A 24,208-nucleotide genomic window follows, 5' to 3' on the forward strand; every position below is an offset into this window, starting at 1 on the left:
AATTATTCATACTAAAGTAACAAATAATTTTGGGCTTCCCTGGTGGCTCAGTGATAACAAATCCACCTGCAATGCAGGAGACATGGGTTTGATCCCTGGATCAGGAAGATACCCTGGAGGAGGAAATAACAACCCACTCCAGTATTCTTGTCTAGAAAATCCCATGAACAGAGGAGACTGTCAGGTTGCAGTCCATGGGGTCTCAAAAGAATCAGACATGACAGTGATTAAACAACAACAAAAACCAAATAATTATATGTTTAATATACTAACACTCACAAATTGATTTATGAAAAACTATATACATTAAAATTGGCATCTAAGTTTCAGGGATCTACCTATACTGATTTCTGTTTACTCCTTATAGACTCTTCAGGTCAATCTTTGATACCACATCTATTTTCTTTTAAAAATTCCTAGACATAGTAGATGTAATATTGTACAATTATAATAGTAAAATCTTTTTTATGTTTATCCTTATTTATCAGCCTTTTATTAAAAATGGAACAAGAGCCATACATTCTCAGTGTCTTTATTTCAAGATTTTCATCTTATTACCTTAGTCCTCTGAAATAAGCACACATTTAGATGAGTAACTGACTCTTTTCAAATTGTGAAGGTCATTTATATGAAAAGACATTGAAATGTGAGATAAAGCAATTGAAATTCTAATTAGCATCATATTCAGTTTACTGTGACTGAAATATTTTAAATGTATATATTTTAACTTTTTAAATATCATATAATTTATAATTTTGCTTAATGTTCCTTGAATAATTTTCTATTGCCATGATATTAATGTTCTTAATTTTTAAAAACTGATTTTGAAAGAATGTGAAGGTCGATTTGCTTAGAACCCTGTTAGAGCCCTGCTGTGTACCAATATAATTACTAAAGTTCACTAATTCTATTTGAGAAATTATCACAGATTTCAAGGTTTCGGAGTATAGTAACAATTATACATTAGGGCAGTTAAACTTTCTTGTTAGGATATAAAGCCTTGAGAGTTGTTATAACTGTAACACTTCATTTCCTTTACTATTTATGAAAAATGCTATTGTGCTTTTATAGATTGCTTAACAAAATGATTGCTAAATATTATTCTCTTTAAAATGTGTAAATAGGTTCAAATATAAATATATGGAGGGATGCAGAGTCTGATGATATGTGCATATACTTAAAAAGATAGATATTTTCCCTTAAAAGTAGTAATATCTCAGAGAAATAGACCCTAGACATTGTAAGTTTTTAAAAAAAATACCATGTTTGAAACTCAATAAATATTTTCAGGATTTTTTTTCTATTTTTAATTATGTATAGGAATAACCTGATAAATAATAAGAATACTTTTCTTAACAAGTTTATAAAATATTTCATGTTATCACTAAATTCATGTAGTGAAAGTAGAAAACAGCTTTCCAGTACTACCACCAACATTGTACAAATGCATGTGTATTATAGAGCTTACTTACTGGAGATATGAAAGCAATAACAAATCAGTTATATGATTGAATACTCTTTGGTTGGATCTAATGATAACTGGAATCAAAAGAAGCTAATCATACATTTATATATCTACCTGAATCTGTGTCTATTTTTTATAATTTATCAAAACTGGCAACTTGATTTCAATGACCAAGTCTTTGAAAACTACTTCCCTTTCCGTATTTTAGCTACCATGCAAAAACGCCTAAAGAAGGAGAAAAAAGCAAAGAAAAAACTACAAGAAGCCTTGGAATTTGAATCAAAGTGCAGGGAGCAAGTGGAGCAAGCACTTAAGCAAGCCACTACTAGTGACAGTGGACTAAGGATGTTGAAAGGTAATGTGTGAATTGGAACTTCACAATCAGGGTACACAAAGGGGATGGGCTGAGGGAGGGAGATGGAGTGAGAGATACTTTGTCCAGGAACAATTAATATGTCACGGCTACCCAAGTGGCTCAAATGGGAAAGAGAACTGGGTTCAATCACTGGGTTGAGAAGATCCCCTGAAGGAAGGCATGGCAATCCACTCCAATATTCTTGTCTGGAGAATCTCCATGGAAAGGGGATCCTGGAGGGCTACAGTCCATGGGGTCACAAAGAATTGGGCATGAATGAGTGACTAAGCACACAATTAATACATCAATTTGAAGCCAGGTGTTTTAGATCATTCATTAGATCTGTCAAAATAATCCCTGTTCTGGGAGATATAAATATAATAGCTTAGGAATAACAGGAAGTCCTCCTGGTTTCTGCAGAAGTAATATTGATAACTTCCCTACACTTAAAATGCATTTTATCTTCATTCATGTCAAAATATCCTAATGTTTGTTTTAATGTTTCATTTATTTTAATGAGCTTTAGAAGGCTGGTTCCTTTAATGTAGATTGTATCAGTGATGAGGGCTTCAAGAGTGCCTGGCTGAAAAAGAATGTTCTAAATAAATTACTGGAGCTCCTATGAGAAGAGGTGCTTCTCATAAAATCTCTTAATTCCAAATTTTTCTAATTCTGTTTTAAATTATGAAAGTCTACAACATAATTTTATCTCATAGGCTATTCAAGTTCTTCTTTCATAGCGTATTAACCAGTATTAGCCAGTATATTTAACTGATATGTGTATATAATAAGGATAAGCCTAAGAATTTTATGCATGTATGGACACATATTCCATACATGATATGACACAAGCATGAACTGAGTGTTTCTTCAAGTGCCATATACTAAGAATGAATAGAGAATTCCATACAAATGTTCAATCATATTTTTACCTCCTAAAAATTCAATTCCCTTTTTGCTGTCACTATCTTAAATCATTGTCATCACAATCAATAGGAATACAGAACTATATTATTAGCTCATGACAGCCATGCCTCATTGAGACACAGAAGAGAGAGGATAAATAATAATACATCAATATCTCATACTGTGGAACATCTTAGACAATGGCAACCAGAAATGGAGCAAATGTTCAGTACACTCATTATTTGAAGCTCTGAAGATGTAATTCTGAGGACCCTTGAGTTTTTTTATATATTTGAAATCCACCCATATGTGAATTCCACTGTAGCTCCAGTGTTCTTTGTTATAAAGGAAAAGCGTCTGTCTTTACAGCGTGTGGGTAACTTGTATTCAAATCATTTCTTTCTCACATTAATCCTTGATGACATTGGATGATACATAGGCTTCTGTTATCATATTACCCAAGGGTGTCTGAGTAATTTATATACAGAAATGGACATATTAAACTGTGTTTCATGAATATGAATAACTTTTAGATAATAATATTTTAAATTGAAAATAAGAAACCCGTCTCCTTGTTTCTTCTCCTCAAGTTTTTTTGTTTATTTGTTTTAAGCAATTCATGTATCTCTTGGCCCCAAGAGCCAGTACTAAATAAAGACCAGAAATCATAGTTTGTGTTTTAGTGTTCATGTACATTTACCATAGAGATAATCATCATCTATCACATTTCACAAATGGAAAATATACATAAGAATGGGGTAATTATATTAACTTTTTCCTTATTCCATAGTCAGGGCATATTATCTGATAGTCTGAGGGGGTTTTTATGGATAGATTATTTTCCTGAGATTTATCCCTAGGGAGTAAAATGAATACAGAAGTATTTACTATATACCTGGAAATATATGCCCAATTGTAGAATTTAGCTAAGGTTTATAATCCTCCTTCTTACTGTTATAGGAAAGGGGACCCCTTCCAGGGTATAAGAGTGAGCTCTTGCCTAACACTTGACAATGGATTGTCCAAGGAAGCACAAGTTACTTTATTGGGATAGGGCCCCCTTGGTGGAAAGCAGGAGGGTAAGGGAACACAGGAGAACTGCTTTGCCATGTGGCTCACAGTCTTGGATTTTATGATAGTTAGATTAGTTTCCAAGTTGTCTCTGCCCAATCGCTCTTGACTCAGGGTCCTTTCTGGTGGCATGCACATCACTCAGCAAAGATAGATAGATTCCAGTGAGAAGGATTCTAGGAGGTTGGTAGGACATATGGACTGGTATTTCCTCTCTCCTTTTGACCTTTCCCGAATTCTTCCAGTTGGTAGTAGCTTGTTAGTTCTGCATTCCTTACCAGGACCACTTTTTGTAAGATAACTCATGCATGTGGTTACTATAGTGCCTGGCCAGGCCGGGAAGTTTCAGTCAGTGGTTCTCTAAACAGTACCATTAAAAGTATATTGACATAAATAAAAAAATCAAAATGCCACTCAAAGTCTCATGTTTACTATAGGACCAAGATCCTGGCCAGTTGAGAATTTTTACTCAAATGGAGTCAGGAGAAATAGAATATACCTTAATCTTGAGTGTCACTTCTTTCAGATACTGTGATTCCAGATATTGAAATAGAAAACACTGGAACTCCACATGATAGTACTGCTATGCAAGGTACAGTAAATAGCGTACTTGTTTCTACAACTGCTTAATATGTGATCCCAGAGGGTTGGATGGGGATGAGCTCCTTTGTTGATACTTTTCATATAAGTAATGTAAATAAATAAGTTAAACTTTTCTTACTTCATGATAGGGTAAAAATCTATAATGTTTATTGAGACTATGTATTTAGGGACTAATAATTTTACATATACAATGTGAGCAATTTCTTGTATGTTTACTTGTTAAAAGAATGTATATTTATAAGTTGGGCATATTCTAAAAATACAAAATGTGAATATAATTTACCTTTTTAAAAGTGTACAATAATACAGTTTTTAAATCTTGCTACTTTACTGTTTTTAAGACACTAGTACAATAATCATAACCTATCAATATTTGCAAAGTATTCTAGGCAACATTTTTATCAATATTTAAGTTCTGATGCCAAATTTAGATATTTTAGAAACTGACTAAATATGAAAATAAGAGCAGGACTTGTAATTCATAATTTGTAGGATTCCCATAACTGCTTAGATACTTTAAAATATTTAAAAGTATTTAGTACTAAGAAAATAGACAAAACAAATTAATATAGAGTCTCATTGGAGTGCAAACACGACTAAAAATAAAAATTGAATTTAACCACTGGAGTTTTTCTGTGTCTTTCTAATGCATTTTTCTAGCCCTCTGTATGAAGATTACATTTATTTTCATATTCATGTCTCACTCTAATAAAAAAAAAGAAAAAAGAGCAGTTATCTAACTTTCAAAAAGGAAATAACCATAGAAATGTTGCCTTTTGGAGGTTTAACTGATCAGTGCCTTTCCATGGTGTAATGTCTGGATCAATATGAAGACAACAGAACCAGATATGATCAAAAGATCCATGCGGGTTTGTCTGTGGATCACCATTTTATGTGGCAGTTTCAGAAAATTTAGAAATCCTCACTTATGAAGTTTTGCACATCATCTTTGCAAATTCAGGAGTGTCAAAGTTCATGGATCTTCTGGGAATGCCTGATTCTGCTGCAGCTGGATAGACTTAACTAATGTATTAACTTTACTAGGTGTGGAAACATGCATGTGTAGCTCATAAAGCTTTATTTTTGTCTTATGCCTCTTTAGCTTACCTACTTTCTTCTCTCAACTTAAAGGCTGTGTCTGTGTGAGCAAAGCCAATTTGAGTGAGACTCAGTGTTTATCCAATCAATTTGCCACTGTGAAATTTATAAATAACTCCCCTCTAGTTGTGGGCTACCACTGTTTAAGGTTGCCACAACAGGTCCAATGTAGGACTAAGCAAGTCTGAAGCATATGATCCCTTGTGAATCTTTAAAACACAAATATACACTGAGTCTTTAAGGAGTGTTGAGCTTGATTGGGCCCTTCTTTAAGTGAGATATAAGGTCATCTTTGGAAATGTAGACTGTAAACCATCAGCAGGTTGTGACTTTATTATCTTTAATCTTATACTCATCAAAAGGCTTTTTAGTTCCTCTTCACTTTCTGCCATAAGGGTGGTGTCATCTGCATATCTGAGGTTATGGATATTTCTCCTGGCAATCTTGATTCCAGCTTGTGCTTCTTCCAGCCCAGGGTTTCTCATGATGTACTCTGCATATAAGTTAAATAAGCAGGGTGACAATATACAGCCTTGACGTATTCCTTTTCCTATTTGGAACCAGTCTGTTGTTCCATGTCCAGTTCTAACTGTTGCTTCCTGACCTGCATATAGGTTTCTCAAGAGGCAGATTAGGTGGTCTAGTATTCCCATCTCTTTCAGAATTTTCAACAGTTTATTTTGATCCACACAGTCAAAGGCTTTGGCATATTCAATAAAGCAGAAATAGATGTTTTTTTTTGAACTCTCTTGCTTTTTCCATGATTCAGCGAATGTTGGCAAGTTGATCTCTGGTTCCTCTGCCTTTTCTAAAACCAGCTTGAACATCTGGAAGTTCACGGTTGACATATTGCTGAAGCCTGGCCTGGAGAATTTTGAGCATTACTTTACTAGCATGTGACATTAGTGCAATTGTGCGGTAGTTTGAGCATTCTTTGGCATTGCCTTTCTTTGGGATTGGAATGAAAACTAACCTTTTCCAGTGATGTGGCCACTGCTGAGTTTTCCAAATTTGCTGGCATATTGGGTCCAGCACTTTTACAGCATCATCTTTCAGGATTTGAAACAACTCAACTGTAGATGGAAAAACAGTGGAAACAGTGTCAGACTTTATTTTTTGCAGCTCCAAAATCACTGCAGATGTTGACTGCAGCCATGAAATTAAAAGACACTCCTTGGAAGAAAAGTTATGACCAATCTAGATAGTATATTCAAAAGCAGAGACATTACTTCGCCAACAAAGGTCGGTCCAGTCAAGGCTATGGTTTTTCCTGTGGTCATGTATGGACGTGAGAGTTGGACTGTGAAGAAAGCTGAGCGTGGAAGAATTGATGGTTTTGAACTGTGGTGTTGGAGACTCTTGAGAGTCCCTTGGACTGCAAAGAGATCCAACCAGTCCATCCTGAAGGAGATCAGCCCTGGGATTTCTTTGGAAGGAATGATGCTAAAGCTGAAACTCCAGTACTTTGGCCACCTCATGTGAAGAGTTGACTCGTTGGAAAAGACTCTGATGCTGGGAGGGATTGGGGGCAGGAGGAGAAGGGGATGACCGAGGATGAGATGGCTGGATGGCACCACTGACTCGAAAGACATGAGTCTGAGTGAATTCCAGGTGTTGGTGATGGACAGGGAGGCCTGATGTGCTGTGATTCATGGAATCACAAAGAGTCAGACACAACTGAGTGACTGAACTGAACTGAGCTGAACTGAATCTTATACTCACCATTCACAGCTATTTGTTGTGTATATATATACCTGTGTGTGTGTGTGTATGTGTGTCTATGTGTGTTTCCTCTGTCCATGGGATTCCCCAGCAGGGGGTTGCCATTTCCTTTTCCAAGGGATCTTCCCAACCCAGGAATCCAACCCAGGTCTCCCACAATGCAGGCGGATTCTTTACTGTCTGAGCCACCAAGGAAGCCCATGTATCTTTATCTATATCAATCTGTATTTTATATAAATTCCTTTAGTGCCCAGTAATAGCATCTTTCCTAACTCTGAAAAAAATATAAATTTTGAACTGTCCTAGAGTTAGTTCATTTCAGTGCAACAAACAGATAACTTATTCATAGAAGGCCAATTAGATGATATGAGGAAAAGTTACATCACTATTCGGCTCAGTCTTTTATTTTAGTGAAGTGTGCAAAGAATGGCTTTTGATATTAACTTGTGATTAGGAGAGGGCACATTTAATATTTGTATTCAGTGAGCATAATTTTAATATACTTTTTTAGTTTTTGCTAGCTAAATATGAGAACATTAGGTCTACTTTTAAAAGGATTGAGATAGAATAATTTTAAAGTAAGGAGATTAACTTTTATATAGACTTTTCAAATTATAAGTCAAATTTTTTGGTTAATATTTTCCATACCTATGGTAAAATATGATGATTAATAGTTCTTATTAAATATCTGCCTTTGCAGTTCTGTTCAGTCACTCAGTCGTGTCCGACTCTTTGCGACCCCATGAATTGCAGCACGCCAGGCCTCCCTGTCCATCACCAACTCCCGGAGTTCACTCAAACTCATGTCCATTGAGTCAGTGATGCCATCCAACCATCTCATCCTCGGTCGTCCCCTTCTCCTGACCCCAATCCCTCCCAGCATCAGAGTCTTTTTCAAGGAGTCAACTCTTCGCATGAGGTGGCCAAAGTACTGGAGTTTCAGCTTTAGCATCATTCCTTCCAAAGAAATCCCAGGGCTGATCTCCTTCAGGATGGACTGGTTGGATCTCCTTGCAGTCCAAGGGACTCTCAAGAGTCTTCTCCAACACCACAGTTCAAAAGCCTCAATTCTTTGGCACTCAGCCTTCTTCACAGTCCAACTCTCACATCCATACATGACCACAGGAAAAACCATAGCCTTGACTAGACAGAACTTAGTCGGCAAAGTAATGTCTCTGCTTTTGAATATACTATCTAGGTTGGTCATAACTTTTCTTCCAAAGAGTAAGCGTCTTTTAATTTCATGGCTACAGTCACCATCTGCAGTGATTTGGGAACCAAGAAAAAATAAAGTCTGACACTGTTTCCACTGTTTCCCCATCTATTTCCCTGAAGTGATGGGACCAGATGCCATGATCTTCATTTTCTGAATGTTGAGCTTTAAGCCAACTTTTTCACTCTCCACTTTCACTTTCATCAAGAGGCTTTTTAGTTTCTCTTCACTTTCTGCCATAAGGGTGGTGTCATCTGCATATCTGAGGTTATTGATATTTCTGCCAGCAATCTTGATTCCAGCTTGTGTTTCTTCCAGTCCAGAATTTCTCATGATGTACTCTGCATATAAGTTAAATAAGCACGGTGACAATATACAGCCTTGACATACTCCTTTTCCTATTTGGAACCAGTCTGTTTTTCCATGTCCAGTTCTAACTGTTGCTTCCTGACCTGCATACAGATTTCTCAAGAGGCAGGTTAGGTGGTCTGGTATTCCCATCTCTTTCAGAATTTTCCACAGTTTATTGTGATCCACACAGTCAAAGGCTTTGGCATAGTCAATAAAGCAGAAATAGATGTTTTTCTGGAACTCTCTTGCTTTTTCCATGATCCAACAGATGTTGACAATTTGATCTCTGTTTCCTCTGCCTTTTCTAAAACCAGCTTGAACATCAGGAAGTTCACGGTTCACACATTGCTGAAGCCTGGCTTGGACAATTTTGAGAATTACTTTACTAGCATGTGAGATGAGTGAAACTGTGTGGTAGTTTAAGTTATGTTGAATAGTATTCTTCATAAATATGGTAAAAATGAAAAAGTTCACATTCTCACCTTCCTTAGCACAATATATAAGTATGATAAATGATAAAGTTCATCTCATCAATTTATGAAAAACTAGAGTAAATTCCTTATATTAATATGATAATATAATCGCAGTTTAATATCTAAAAGAAATGATTATATGAGCAAATATTGTTTTATTCTATTAACTAGGTGAATAGATGCCTGAAAATATTATCAGAATTAATCTTAAAAATAGTTCATTGAATCTATCCATTCAAATAATTATCAAAACATCCAATAATATTACTTTTTTGTTTAAGATGTTCAGAATTGAGAAATTACTTTTATATGTACCTATGAACTTGAGACAATGTTTAATGTTTGGTGGACATAAAATGCTATTTTAACCACTATTTTTCCTTTCTGCCTGAAAATTTTGCTCTTTTGTGTTATCTTTCTTTTCTTTTGTGATTACTTTGATACTATTTTCATCTTTTTCACTTCCCTCCTTCTGGTTGGTGGTAGCTTGTTCCACATTCTTTAACAGGAAATTTTTTAACTTGGATGATTATTTCCTAGCATTATCTGTGAGGGTCAATTCACGCATACTAACACAATGCTATTTTCACAACCCATCTCCATCACAGCAAACAATTCCAGCATCAGTGACGTCTTTTTTCTTTCTATTGTCAATATCTCTGTTGGATAGAAATCATCATTCACTTAGTGCTCTTTCTTTGAAATTCAATTAGTTGCATTGTGACATTTCCTTAGAGAGCTTAAAGAGGATTTGGAAGAATGTTGCTTGGCTATCATTCGAAGTGATAAAGTCCTATATAGTTTTATGATAATTTCCACTAACTGTCCATGTACTGCTATACTTATATGTATTCTTAATCTCTTCAGCTTAGTTATTTTATGGCTTTTATGGTTTGAGTGCTGTTTGACAGACAAGTTATTGTTCATAGATCACCTTCTGATAAAAGGATTTCTGCATTCCTTATATTTTAATGGTCTATATAGCAACTCCTCCTGTATACTATAAGGTGATCAAAAAATGAATACACACCCATTCTGATAGCAGTGTCCACTATTTCTGGAAGTGAAGGATGTATACTAATATCCTCCAACCCAGATTCTCATAACAAAGCTAGAGGCCTGCAAGACACACGTCAACTGTCTTATCAACTAATCTCCTTTTCACATAAAATAAACATATCGGTTGTTATTAAGTGTACCTTCAGATCAATGATTTTTGCAAATGACACTCAAATACCATTTGTGTAGTGCTGTTTTGTTGATTAAAGCAAATTAAATTAGCACAACTACAAGTGAGATGGTAAAAACTAAAGCCAAACTGCAGTACCATTAGCTAACAAAGTGATATCTTCTCTTTACTGCAGTCTGCCATTTAGTTATTATCCTATTGGAAATCTAATTATAATCCTTTTACTCCCTAGTCAAACTTCACAGTTTTCACAAGCTTAGCACTGACAAGTGATTTCATTACTTTTGATTGCTTGTGCCAAGATTGACTTAACTTCACTTGGAGATCTAAAAGCCCTCTCAGTTTCTCAGATTCCCTGTTTGCACATTACAGCAATAGCTCCTTTAATTAATTAGCATGAACAGCAGTAAGATGAACTGCTGAACAGAAAATAACATCACTTTATGATTGAAGGGAGACTTCTCCTTTTGCATGTTTATACCTTAGTTAACCTTTGTGTGACTGTATTTCATTGTTTAGAGCTACTGGTACAGTGCATGTTTCTTAAATGTTAAAAATTGATATTGTCATCTTAATAACAGATAAAACAAATCCAGAACATGAAGGTCCTAAATTTTGGAAAACAAATAACCTTCATGAACTGGCTTTCTAGTAACAAAATAAAATATTAGTTTTAAATGTTTATTGCAATAACATCATAAAATACAAAGGCACAGTGACACATTGCTCTCTTTTCTGCCAGTGCATTTGTTTGAGGAAGAAAACAAAACAAAAAAATCTAGGAATTGCTTTTGCAAAAGGAATGTCAATCTCTGAATAATTTTCATATTTACTTTTTTGCCTACATGTTTGACAATGACAAAACATGATTTAACACTGAAATATATTTTTCATCTGATAATTTTCAATAAATAGGATGAAATCTTAAATGATTTTCCCTTCTTTTTGATACTAACACACCAGAAGTGGATATTAAATCCAACCTAAATGTCAAAAGTAAACCAAACTTTGGTATAAAAGATAAACCTGTTAAACGTCCCATTTCCCCCTGTGAACAATTTTTGTTCAGAAAAAAAAGTGAGAGCTTATTAAAAGAATTTAAGCTTACTATTTTAATATGTAAAATTCATGATCTCATCTATGCAGTGTTTGGTGAAGATGTCACTGAAGAATTAAAAGCAAGGTGAATAAGATGTTGTTTGACTATAAAAGTAGCAGACACAATCTTAATGTCTCTATGTTAAAAAGAACACATATTTTATGATGTAATTTAATATATGTATATATGTTTATAATACAGAATTTTAAATATATTTATACTATGAAATACATATATGAATATTTTATTCTTATTTATTTTCTCAAAATCAATTTGAGCATTGGTCTCTCCTTCCTTGACCTTTTATACCTCATTATCATCTCTCTTTGCTGCTCACTTGGTAACCAAAACAACACTTTTCCAAAGATCTTAAGATGACTTATCAATATTATTGAAAACAATTACCCTTGAGCTAGGATTGTCATTGAAGAATTTGATAAAGTATCAAGGAAAGTGATGGTAGGAGCAAGTAAGTGGACTGGAAAAGAGAAATTACATATAATTTCTTGCAACATAAGTGATATGACAAGAAAAATAAGGAGAACAGATAGAATTTCTCTATAGTTGTTTCTACTAACTCCTACCAGGGTGTGGTCTACATCTTTCTTTTTATGGACTATTTCCTGCCCTACCCTCATAATCATTAGTTTCCCTCACCTTTGATGTCTTGTACTGTGTTGGAAGATATACATAGGCACTCTAGTATTCCCATTGTTAAGTAGAAGTGTTCTCCTGTAAAGCAGAAATGCATAGCTTGTTAGAAATTAGAAGGATTGTGAGAAATGGGTCCTCTTTCCTCTTAAATATTTCCTTTAAGAATGGGAGACTATTACCACCCAGAGAAACTTTACTGCAACTGCCATTAGAAGTGGAAAAAGGCTGTAGCACATACCCCACAGAAAAAACCCTAGCATAGCATCTTTATTTAAAGCAGTATTGTTTCCTTGTACAGTTCATTAGACAGACACCTTCTTTTTTACTTTCTTTCCCACAAAGTATTTGTCTCTAATTTTCTTCATCCTCCAAAGGATCATTATTTTAACTGATTGTACTTCCCAACTCATATCACACTACTTTCCTGTGAAATACTTGTCAGATTATAGCATATATTATGCTTCTATTTCTTTCTTAGGAAGATGTGACAAACATTACTTTATACCCTAAGGCCTGGTTTTTGTGAATTGGTTTACACCACTTACCACTGCATTTTTAAAAGAATATTTGCAGTGACTAAAAGCTGTCATGCTAACTATTATAATGTAAAATCTCATTTACAGATCTAAGAATTTCAGCTATATGTCACTCACATAATAGGTGAAATTGTAGTTGTAGGGAGAGAAAGATAGTGAGACTTACAAACCAAAATAGGTTGATCTGCCACTAAGCATTTTAGAGTCTACAGGGCTAATTCATTAATTAACAGATCTTTTTGACTATAATCTAAGGAGGGTTAACTCAATGCACATAACTATTTAACCACTCACTTTATGTTCCATCCTACTTACACATGCAAAACAATTTTTCTTTTTTAGCTTAAGAGTCACCCTATCCCAGTTGGCAAGCCAAATACACCTGAGGAACATGCAAAAAGAAAGCCTTTCTTAAATTAAAACTTTAAGCTTTATTTTTCACTTTCATATTTGTGTTTTACCAAGAAAACAGCCAGCATTCTCATAGAAGTCTGGAATCATATGTCATTATTGTCACATCACTTAAAAAATAAAATTATTTTATTGCTGATATGCAAATATATGGTGGCTCTACACCAAGATGCTTATCACTCTTGGAATGACGGTTGATGCTGTAAAAGTGGAACAAAAAGAATAGAAAGGCACTATCTAGTATTTGTATAACCTGGTGATCTTTGTGCCATTTTTTCTTTTATGGGGAACTTAATTTTGAAAGGTAACTTATGGAGTGACTTAACTGACACTTCAAAGGATAGATTCAGGTATGGCTGCATCTAGAAACCCAAATAATAAATCCATTCAAGGTTTCTCCCTTCTCAGTTTTGCCAGTATCCCTTCCCTTTGAAGACTTAGTTTTTTGTTTTTTTTTTTTTGACTGGCTAAGTTTTCCTGTTCCATTGCACAAAATGTTTCAAGTCCAGGATTACTGCTAGCTCACCCATTAGTAACACATTCCATTAGAAAGAGGATCCTGTATTTGTGCCATTATTAATGCACAGATCTGCTAACAGGATTATTTCTGTGTAATATTTGATTAACTAAAATAGACTAAAGCCAACTATAATTTAATAATCACTTATGCCTTAAAAGTTTGCATAGATTGGGGTCATACTTAAAAATTACACAAATACAATCTCTCTTTTCTATTTGAAACTGTGAAGAGAAGCTTAAGTACTAATAGAAAGAAATTTTCTATTCGTGGCTAAATTCACATCACCATATTGGAACTAGACCTTAACAGATTTTTATTTAATCTTATGCTAGAATTCCTTTCTGTGGGACAGTAGCATAAAGGTTTATTTGTTGCTCACAGGAACACTTTTCTCATTTTTAACAGCCATATAGCATTCTATTTGGAAATTAAATAACAATAACCCTGTATGTGAGACAGCAAAAGAGAGACAGATGTATAGAACAGTCTTTCAGACTCTGTGGGAGAGGGTGAGGATAGGATGATTTGGGAGAATGGCATTGAAACATGTATAATATCATATGTGAAACGAATTGTCGGTCCAGGTTCGATGCATGATACTGGATGCTTGAGGCTGGTGCACTGAGACGACCCAGAGGGATGGTACGGGGAGGGAGGTGGGAGGGGGGTTCAGGATGGGGAACAAGTATATACCTGTGGCAGATTCATGTTGATGTATGGCAAAACCAATACAATATTGTAAAGTAATTAACCTCCAATTAAAATTAAAAAATTAATTTAAAGAAAGATATTGTTTAGAATTTTTTACAGACCTCCTTGATGCTTCTTAATCCATTAACCCCAAAGTTTATGATTTGCATATTTAATACTTGAACACTAGTAATAACCTGTATATTAAAGTTGGATACTACCTCAATATTACAAATGGTTATTTGAACAACAAGTTCACCAATTCCTCTATTAGCTTTAAAGGAAGCATCTTTTTTATGTTTTTTTTCTCTAATTCCCTATTCTTCCAAATTTAAGTGCTCTCACTATCTTCAAAACAATACAAATGAGTGTCTTGTTGATCCCACCATTGATGAGTAACTAAAATGAATAAGTCAAAACCGGCAACTCAAATCTTACAATCTCCTGATAACTGCATTTCAATGGGAAATGTTGGAAGTGGTCATTTTTAATGTTCAAATAAATGTTTAATGTTTTTACATTACTCTCATTGTCATTTTCTCCATATTTTGATTTCATATTATGATTACTTGGAGTTTTATAGTGTTTTTCTAACAATTAAGCATTAAAAGTAAATAGTTAAAAGTTATGAAAAGAACGTAGTTGTACTTTTACATATTGCATTAAAATATCGCCAATGTACATCCTATACAAAACTCAAGTAAATTTGACTTTTGCAAAGCATTTTGTAACTTACATATGTATAAAAGTTGGGTTATATGACCCTAGAACTTTTACTGCAATAGCATAGACACATAAGCAGCTTACCTCTTTTACCATGGTATGATCTACAATAAGAAGTAGTGAAAAATATAGCATTCCACATGTGACATAAATGTTTAGAATGGCTTAGTATGCCTTCTAACATAGTCAGCATCCCATGAATAGTAGTTTTTATTTATTCTCCTTTCCCTTTCTTTCTCTTCCTCTCTGGAAAGTAAAATTCAAAAACTTTTAGAACTCTTAGTGTAGCTCAAAATTTTCAGGTCTGTGTGTTGAACACATGAAAGTTTATTGCTATTTTTAACTCATCTATAGGAGGCAAAATGAAGTAGTGGGAAGAAGACTGGTCTAGTATTCAGGATTTCTCAGTTACTAACTGGCTAACTCAGTTACTAACCTTGAGAAGTCATGCAACTTCTCTGCCTTAATTTTACTAAAATTATGTTTGCTTGATCTTCCTCATCAATAAGTTAGATCCATATTCTTTGACAAATATAAGTACAAGATATTATTACTATGCCTTATAAAATACATTTGAAGTTAGCCTTTCTGTTTGTGTATATAGATTTTAATAGGAATGAAATATTTAGCATTCCATAATTGATATGTAAAACATCTGTTCTTTAGTATATAGTTGTGGTAAACATAATTTTGTATTTTATCCCCATATGAGAATAAGAGGTATCCATATCCCTTTTGAGGATATTTCTTACAGGAACTAGAGATTAAATAAAGGAGAAAATGGTATATTGAATTCATTCTCAAAAATAAAGTGAGTTAAATATAAGTGAGAGAGATTGATACTCATTATGATACCATTTACAATAAAAAGATGACTTGTGCTGGTATTTGTTTTGACTAACGTGTAAGTCAGAAATTTTTAGGGCTAATAAGGCTAAGTGGTTATAATTTTCATTAAATCTCCATTTTTTTTTTCGCAGAACCACCACATGATTAAAATAAGCACTACACCATTCTGAAAATGATTCTAAAGCAATGCTTTTCTCTAGAGAAAGAGCAATCAAATGTTACTTTTTTTTAATCTGCCACTATCTTGTAATGGCCTTCTTTTCCTACTCTCAGATTAGAAGCATTGTTTTTATATTATTGTACTAATATCTGACTGGACCTCAAAGTAACCTCATTACTGTTGCTTATTTATCACATTCTGAACACATTTCAGAATTGGAGTCGACTTCATACAAATAACTGTATAAAATTAATTTGGATTGAACCTAAGACTAAAGTGGACCATTGACCAGCATGCTTTATCTCTCTCTTATTCAAGTTAAGATAACATGATCTTTTAATGTGATCTTATTTTAGTACCAAAGGGCATAATGCCCATTTGCAAATTAGAAGCATATTACTAATTAAACAAATTTCAAGAAAATAGAAATGTAATACTTAGCAGGGTAAATCATAAAATATTGGCATTTGTTCATGAATAAGTTAGCTATCCACAAAAAGAAAGATTTGATAGCTCAAAATATGCCTGTGATATTTATTTTGATAGTTCAAAATAAGCTTAGTAGTTCTTAAGGCAATCTCTTTGTTTATATTATATAAGTGAATAAGGTTTGAGACAACACTTGGAAGAAAATATGAGTCCTGGGTAGAAAAAATAATTTTCTACACTTAAATTGAGCCTTCAAAAACATAATAGACATGTTTCTTAGCAGTTTTTTTTTTTTAAGTGAGAGTTTACTTTTAAATGTTTCTTAGCAGTTTTTTTTTTTGTTTGTTTGTTTTTTTTAGTGAGAGTTTACTTTTAAATAACCATCCTGTTGGGGAAAGAAATCTCATCCTGAAAGGAAATTGCAATCATTAACAAAGATTTTGATTCAGAGAAAATGGTGTGAATATTTACTCATGTTTTAGATTGTGAAGGGGAAATAAATATGTTTTTGAAATGTCTTGCTTATTAAGCTAGTCATGCATTTCACTACAGGTAGTAAAACAGTAGAACATGCACAAGGGGCTCATAATGCATATTTTAGAGTTAGGGAATATCATTTAGGCCATTTTTGTATTGTCAGTATCACACCCAGATAATTTGATTGAGCTTTAAAAAAAGCTACAATTTTGCTCACCTTTGTATAATTTTGCTTTTAGTAGAATGAGGGTCACATCAATGAACAAATGATTAAGGGATATTTGTAATGAAGTAATACATTTATTGCACACAGCTTTATTCAAATCTTGAAAATGTATAGCTCAGCAAAATACTAGAAAGTCAGTTTGTGTTTTTTAGTGAAATTCATTATGGATTTTTTTTTTTAATTTGGAGTAGATTTTGGATTTTGTTTGTTGGAATGAAATTTTGACCAGGTTTTATTGTTTTTTTCTGTGCAGCCTGAACACTGATGCCGGAACTCCAACTGATCATAGGCACGAATAGGGTGCTGTAGCAGTTACCTGCTTATCTAGTGTTGTAATTCTTTGAAAGTCATACTCAAATTCTTAAAATATGGAACCATCAATTACTATGTGTTCATTGCTGATAGTTAGAACCTTGCATGTACAGGAAAAAGTTAGAGATTGGGCTTCGCAATGTTTAGGGGATAATCATAATGATGATTGAACATGATACATTACAGTTTCATAACCATTTTCTTCCATGGAGTTCATAGTGCTTCATAAACATTATCACATTAAACCTGGATCATCCTAGTGGGGTAAGTAGGTGGAAGAATTTTTAAGACACAGAAAATGCTATTTCTAAATGCTGTGACAAAATGCAGACAAACCCAGTTTATGCTGTAATTGCTATGAAATAGCTTTATATTTGGATGACCTGAGATTTAATAGGAATTAATGTGAGGAGGTAATTCATATGTGCAAATAATCAATATTTATTATCATTGCATTGAAGATCACCTTTCTGAAAAAAGCACATTGCCTGTAGAGTTCTCTAAGGAAATATAGAGAGCTCTAGTTTGTAGGTTTTACCACACCTAGTTCTTCCTTTGATTTGTTGATGGTAGAGCAAGTTATTTAATACCTTTATACGTTTGTTCCTTACATATAAAGAAGGCAACAATAAAAACACATACCTAAGCAGCAAAAAAATACTCCTTTATTATTTTCTACTCTCCTTCCATCTTCAATCCTCTTCATTAAGCTATCAACAATTAAACAGACCCAGAAATATATATATATATATATATATATATATATATATATATATATAGAGGCAGATTATGGGTCAGTCACATCATGTATATTTTACATTGCTCACCCTCTGTCTAGACATGGCCAGATACCTAAGCTGCTTCACTGATTAGAAACAAATGGGCCATTTTGCTTGAAATGCGCAAGAAATGGCCTCAAGTATATTTAACTATTTACTTAATGGATACCCACCAAAGGCTGCTGGCAAATACCCATCATTATTTTCATGCCTCCTAGGAATCTAATTGGAGAAGGCAATGGCACCCCACTCCAGTACTCTTGCCTGGAAAATCCCATGGATGGAAGGGCCTGGTGGGCTACAGTCCATGGGGTCGCTAAGAGTCAGACATGACTGAGCAACTTCGCTTTCACTTTTCACTTTCATGCATTGGAGAAGGAAATGGCAACCCTCTCCAGTGTTCTTGCCTAGAGAATCCCAGGGACGGGGGAGCCTGGTTGGCTGCCGTCTATGGGGTCGCACAGAGTCGGACACGACTGAAGCGACTTAGCAGCAGCAGCAGCAGGAATCTAACAGGACTTCCCTGATGGCCTACTGATAAAAAATCCACCTGCCAATGCAGGAGATGTGAATTCAGTCCCTGGGTCAGGAAGATTCCCTGGAGAAGGGAATGGCAATCCACTCCAGTATTCTTACCTAGGAAATCCCATGGACAAAGGAGCCTAGAGACCTGGGGAGGAGCTACAGTCCATGGGGTTGCAAAAGAGTTGGAAACGGCTTAGTAACTAAACAAGAACAACAAAAGAATCTAATACAACAGTAGTCCAATGTGCTAAATAGTATACTAAAAAACAAAAAATCAATTCCCCTCCTAAAGTGCTCTCTTTACCCAAGCAAAAACTAGTCAATTATGTTATTTTTACATCTGCCCTACAATTAAGTTCTGATATGACAGAGGTACCACACATTCTATACAAAATTCCAACTGAATTTTTATGCTTCCCCAATAACCAGTTCCCTGTGGCAGTACATGCAATTTCTACTACTGGAATTGCCGCTTTCCCTACACGTTATAAAACATCACATTAATTCATATCAGTGTAACATTCCAGTCAGTCCATGCTCTGAAGGATTTTTTAAGGCTTCTGATGCTCTCTATATACTGTAGAAGATCTATTTGTATGGAGCAGGTATGTTGCTTTAACCCAATTCAGTGAAATAGTGCCGGGAAGGTTCAGGATGGGGGATACATGTAAACCCGTGGCTGATTTATGTCAATGTATGGCAAAAACCACCACAATATTGTAAAGTAGTTAGCCTCCAATAAAATTAAATAAATTAAATTTTTTAAATATAAATTTATTTATTTTACTTGGAGGTTAATTACTTTACAATATTGTATTGGTTTTGACATACATCAACATGAATCCGCCACAGGTATACACATGTTCCCCATCCTGAATCCCCCTCCCTCCTCCTTCCCCGTATTTAAAAAAAATAAATCATGGAGAAGAACTGAGGCAAATACTTTTTTGAGAAATTTATTAATATCAATTATTTGAAATGAATAACAAAGAGGCATTGCTTAAAAATAACATCCTGGAATGTCTCATTATTTGATAGTCAAACAGCTTATATTGAACGATAGGGGAAACTGAACAGTATTTTCAAATTAACTGCTACTTAAAAATAAACTAATTATATCTTTTTACAAATAGACATATGTAATTAACTTCAGTTGAGCTATAAGAAATCCCCATGTATTTTCTTCTGGCCTTTTGCCACATATCCACCTTCTTTATGATGCCTGATTTTAGCTTTTTATTTTTCATAAGCATCAGATATGTACCACAGAAGACAAATCTCACACTTACTTGAGTTTGGAACAACCAGGTATGTCCCTTTAAAGAAAACTGATGAATAGAGGCTCATCTCCTGTATGGAGGACACACCAGACTCCTGTGTCATGGGGTATGCCCATGTCAGGCAGTGCTGTACTAAGCAATGGACTGTGTGGGCCTTTACTTTTATTTTTACAATGGTCAATTTTGTATGTATTTGAATTCCCCCTTTTAATTATCTTATAAATCTTAAAGCAATAAACTCTGCCAGCTCTCCTGAAATGTAAGTATGTCACCCTGCGTAAGTTCCCACACTCCCTGACATTCCTCTGGAGAGGCTATGTTTATGGCTCTTCCTGATCTTTAATCTTGTTTACATCCAAAATGCATATTAGCTCATCTCTGTTTGGAGCTAAAGTACAAACCTTTTTAAAAACATGAAGCATTCAAATACTAATTAGCTGTTCCCTGTTCCTAATTAAGTGAGAATGCCAGGTTTGGATTAAAATTCAGCTACTGTTCTCCTCTGCTTATGATTCCAGATGTTTTTGTTTTATCTCGGAGTTTACTTTGACAGCTACTACTATGTGATAAATCACTCATATTATAGCTGAAATGTATTTTGAGATTGAAATGTGGCAAACTTTGAGATTGCTCCAAGGATCAGTGTCAGTTAGCAGGTCAGTATTGTCTCTTTACCTATGATCATAGTATTGGCATATGTAAAAGAGTAACAGAATCTATGTCAACATTGTATAGCAAGCTGCACAGGAGTCTATTTTGCTACTAACCTCTAAATTAGGAGAAAGAAAGTTTTACTACTGTTCATCATCAACTTACTGTATTCTAAGTAAAAAAAAATCATATTAATACTATCTTTTACTGGCTTAGTTTTTCTTTGGATTTTTGAACTGCTGTGGAAACAATTTCTGATAAGCCTTATAAACTGGCACATTTAATGAAGAGTGTGGGCAAATATGTTTGTCTTTTTTAATAAAGACAATAATTAAACGTTGAGGGAGTTTTTTTAAAAACTGCATTTTGCTAAAGGACAAATGGTGATTGCTTTTTGCCATTTGTTACTGTGTTTATGTATTTTTTTCTTTTAGCAGGATGTTATTTTGTTTACTATTTGATTTCAAATTTGTAATGTTCACAATTTGTATTGCATGATTTAAATTTTAGTTATATTGTATAAATTTTTTGTCTGGTAAAATGAATGTCTGCTGTTTAATGTTGAAGTGCTTTCCTTTGACACTTAGGCTGTGTATACAGAGGATGAGATAGACTGGAAAACCAAGTAACTATCTGGTGAATTTTGTTAAAATAAATATTATCAGACACCATAAAAGAGTCTAAGCAAATCTCTAGAGTGAGAGATTACTAGATATTTTCCCAAAATTCAAGCTTTGTTTTCTTCTTCCCTGGAAAAGTTCAAATGAATTCCATGGGCTCTAAGGCAAAATGCTTGGTTGCCTTCAAATGAAGTCTGACCCTTCGGGTGGTCTGACTAACATAGAACCACATTCTTTATTCTTCTATTACCTTACCTTTGAAAATATTTTAAAGAGTTCATACATTAGAAGGGTATATTATCCTGACAATTCTCAGTTTTGACTAGATTGAATTAATATTTTACACGAAGCATATCAGTCCAACAATGATAATGCATTCTGCTTTATATGTGAAGAAGATGCGAACATAGACTTTAAGTGTTTCTTAAGCCTGGGTGATGGATTTGTACTGATCATCCACACTTTCTTTTCTTCTTCTTTTGTCACCAAAAGCCAATTTTTATGAGGTAGCTGAATAGATATTGGGGCTATAAGTCATGGTTATGGAAAACAGGCAGATTAGACAAAGAGGTGGAATTGTTGTTGAAAATTGTTTCAAACTATAACTTTTACCATGAAATATTTTTCTAAGTCTAGGATGGAATGGATTCTTTTGATCATCAATATTTAAATAGATACCAGTTGACTAAACACTATGTTTTAAATTATATTCACAATTTGTCTTTTTTCATGGAGTATACATGGTCTCATTTAACCTGGGGAGAGGAAACAAAATGTTTCTTTAAAGCTGTCATCACCTTTAGATCATAGCCAGATATTCTCTTTTCCTTGTTTTGGTAAAGTAAAAGGATCTCAAACATGGCATTCTGTACAAAAGGAAAAGTAATGTTGATAACCATAGACATAATAGTTTTTGAAGATTCTTTTCAGTCTTTGATGTCTTCAGTGCTGTGGAAAAAACAGGAGCTGTAGCATGCAACTTAAAGGATCTTTGAAAACTGACACATTAGCATATAGAAATGTTAAGAAATTTTAATTTTACCAATATTAAATCAAGCTTGTTACATCAGATCATTTAAGTTCCTGAAGATAGAAATTTAGTATTTTAAAACACATATTACAATTATTCCTCAGAAAAACTAACTTTTCTTTTTTTTAAAGGAGGTAACTATTACTGTTTAGCAATGGCACAACAGTTTTATTTGGCCGGAAAGGTCCTCACTGGCTTTACATAAATGAAGATGCTTGTGATTCCAGTTTATCTCTGGAACTATTCAACATGGAGTTATTTTAATTGTTTTTATCAGCAAAGCTTTGTTTACTGAAGGAGTTATTCAATCTATATTACATTTTTTATAAAAAATAATGTGTGTACATTTTAAAAACAATGATGGAAGCTTTGTTTTTGCATTAGATTACCAGTTTAAGAATATGAGCTAAATATTAATGTCTAAAGTAACTTGACCATATTTTATGCTTTTCTATGCTCACTTCAGCTTGGCTTCTTGTCTTTTAAGGGAAAAAATGCAGTAGTGTGTTAGAGACTAGAAACATGTATGGTTTCTCTGTTCTACCATATATTAAGTTAAAGTGCATCTTTGTTAAAAATGTACTTGCTAAACTTCAGTAAAATAAAAGCATTATGACTTTGTCAATTGAGCTGAGTGTTTATTTTCAAGTTGCCAACTGCAATTATTAAAACAGAGTCATAGTACAAATCAACTTATTCCATTTAACTTATTTAAACTGGCCAATATTCTTGTCTTCACTTGTTCTTATTGAATCACACCACATTTCCTTTTCCTGGCTGTGTGTGCTTAGTAAACCTGCTTCCAGGAGGAAAGGTTGTACTAAGAAGCATGAAATATGTGGTGAATTGAGCTGGAAAATATTTTCTGAGTATCTATTATTTCAAAAGAACTTCTTCCACTTTCAGTGAAGAACAGAAATATGAAGGACACATATCTACTCAGGCCCAAAGAAAATCCAAGTATCCTTGTATCTCCAAATAATAAGTGTTGTAGGCTAATGAAAAAAAAAAAGCAAAAATTTTTAAAAAATAACCTAATCATAAGCTAAAACCATAGCCCTGCCCTACAGTTTATCTAGTCTGTCTCTACCTTCTCCTCAGCTCATTTCCACTAAAATCCTGGAGCTCATCCAAATTCTGGTTCACCAAGGAACCCTCAGTTTTTCCTGTACATTGCCACTTCCACTCCTCATCCTTTCTTATAAAAGGTGTGTTGTATCTCACAGTGCTTCTAGCTTGTCAGCCAAAGACTGTAGGTCTTCTGTTTGCGAACCAGATTGCTTTCTTCCACAAATATGTCCTCTCACTATCACATCACCATCCTTAATGATAGAATTTTTAAGAGTCCTAAGAAGGTTAAAGCTTTTCCTCTGCTCTAGAGGAAAAAGATTCCTAAGGATTTTTGTTAATTAAACAGGTTTGCTCTGGTAGTATGTCCTGTCTTCACCATAGCACAATAAGCAGGGTACCAAATAGTTAATCATATGATATTCATGGTCACATTATTTAAAGCTTAATGTCACCATCAGAGGACATCTGTGACGTTGGCTGCCCATCTTTCAGGGATCCAAGTGCTCAATATTGTCCATAGTTTAGCTTACTCAGAAGTTACCCACCTTGGCTTAACATTGATGGGGGTGATTTGATTCAGGGTTGCATAGATAACTAGACTTACTAGCAGAGCAACTATAGGAATCTCCAGGTTATATGAAGCCCGCTTAATTGGTCCACCTGGAGAGAATGAAACCCACCCTCCACCACCATGTTTCCTGGGATAAAACTGCTCACAAT

The 24,208-nt window shown here is 34.2% G+C and overlaps 1 protein-coding gene across 1 annotated transcript in view; it reads left to right on the forward strand.

Moving 5' to 3' along the window:
• Positions 1-23,038, forward strand: part of DACH2 (dachshund family transcription factor 2) — a 227,359-nt gene extending 204,321 nt beyond the window's left edge. The window contains exons 6-9 of the mRNA XM_018044696.1: positions 1,674-1,820; positions 4,324-4,389; positions 17,474-17,520; positions 22,549-23,038. Coding sequence (XP_017900185.1) covers positions 1,674-1,820; positions 4,324-4,389; positions 17,474-17,478 — 218 coding nt within the window. The 3' untranslated portion in view covers positions 17,479-17,520; positions 22,549-23,038. The remainder of the gene's footprint in view (positions 1-1,673; positions 1,821-4,323; positions 4,390-17,473; positions 17,521-22,548) is intronic.
• The last annotated feature ends 1,170 nt before the right edge of the window (positions 23,039-24,208 follow it).

Source organism: Capra hircus, unplaced genomic scaffold, assembly GCF_001704415.2.
Source record: "Capra hircus breed San Clemente unplaced genomic scaffold, ASM170441v1, whole genome shotgun sequence".
Lineage (NCBI taxonomy): Eukaryota > Metazoa > Chordata > Mammalia > Artiodactyla > Bovidae > Capra > Capra hircus.